Below are 947 nucleotides of genomic sequence, written 5' to 3' on the forward strand. Positions count from 1 at the left end.
GGGGGGCGGCGGTTAGGGCGGTCGCCGACGCGTGAGACACCGTCCGGTATCCCCTAATGATTCTGATGGCGGTTACCTCGTGTAGCCTCCTCAGGAGCAGGATGCTGCGGCAGCTCGCCAACAGGTCGTCCGCCCATACCGGGGTCCCGTACATCGCTCGGGACAGAATGACGCTCTCGTAAAATCGGCGCACCGCGTCTTCTCCTCCGCCGATGTACGGTAGCAGGCCGCTCAGGGCATTAGCAGCCACCGACACTTTCGGAATCAGGCAATCGAAGTGTGGCTCGAACGTCCACTGACTCTCGATGACGAGACCCAGATATTTCATCTGCGATCCCACCTGGACGGTTTCGTCTGCCATGTTTATGCATAGGACGGGCGGTGGGGTCCCTTGCCGCTTCTTGTCATAGAACCAGATGGCCTCCGACTTCGCAGGGGAGACCCTCAGGCTCAGTCCGCGCACGGCGCGGATCGCGCAGGCCGTTGCGATTTCGCCGATCGCCACGACCGCCGACCAGGACCGGGGTGTCGTCCGCGTTGCACTACATGGCCGCGTCTGGGGGCAGCGGGCATCGCAGTACTTCGTCGTGCGCAATGGTCCATAGGATCGGTCCCACCACCGAGCCCTGCGGGACTCCGCGATCAACAGCGATCAACGCCTTTCCTCTCCCTCCTTGTTGCTGTAGCAAATCCACCTGTCGCCGAGGTAGGACCGGATCAGCCGGACGAGGTAACTGGGAACCTCGAAGTGCTCCAGGGCCGACGGTATCCTGTCCCACGGCATGGAGTTAAACGCGTTGACGATGTCCAGGGAAACCGCCAGCGCCACGTCGTTCCGGGAAACTCTGTCCTCTGCCATTGTCCGCACGCGTCTTACAGCGTCGATCGTCGAGCGTCTCTTCCGGAAGCCGTACTGACTTTCGTGCCAACCTGGCACCTGGCCCGCT

At 62.3% G+C, this 947-nt stretch overlaps 1 protein-coding gene across 1 annotated transcript in view; it reads right to left on the bottom strand.

Annotated features, from left to right (window-relative positions):
* Positions 1 to 361, bottom strand: part of LOC105681701 — a 1324-nt gene extending 963 nt beyond the window's left edge. The window contains exon 1 of the mRNA XM_012392839.1: positions 77 to 361. Within this exon, the coding sequence (XP_012248262.1) occupies positions 77 to 361 (285 nt within the window). The remainder of the gene's footprint in view (positions 1 to 76) is intronic.
* Positions 362 to 947: the final 586 nt, after the last annotated feature.

This window comes from Bombus impatiens, unplaced genomic scaffold, assembly GCF_000188095.3.
Source record: "Bombus impatiens unplaced genomic scaffold, BIMP_2.2 scf_1772, whole genome shotgun sequence".
Classification (NCBI taxonomy): Eukaryota; Metazoa; Arthropoda; class Insecta; order Hymenoptera; family Apidae; genus Bombus; species Bombus impatiens.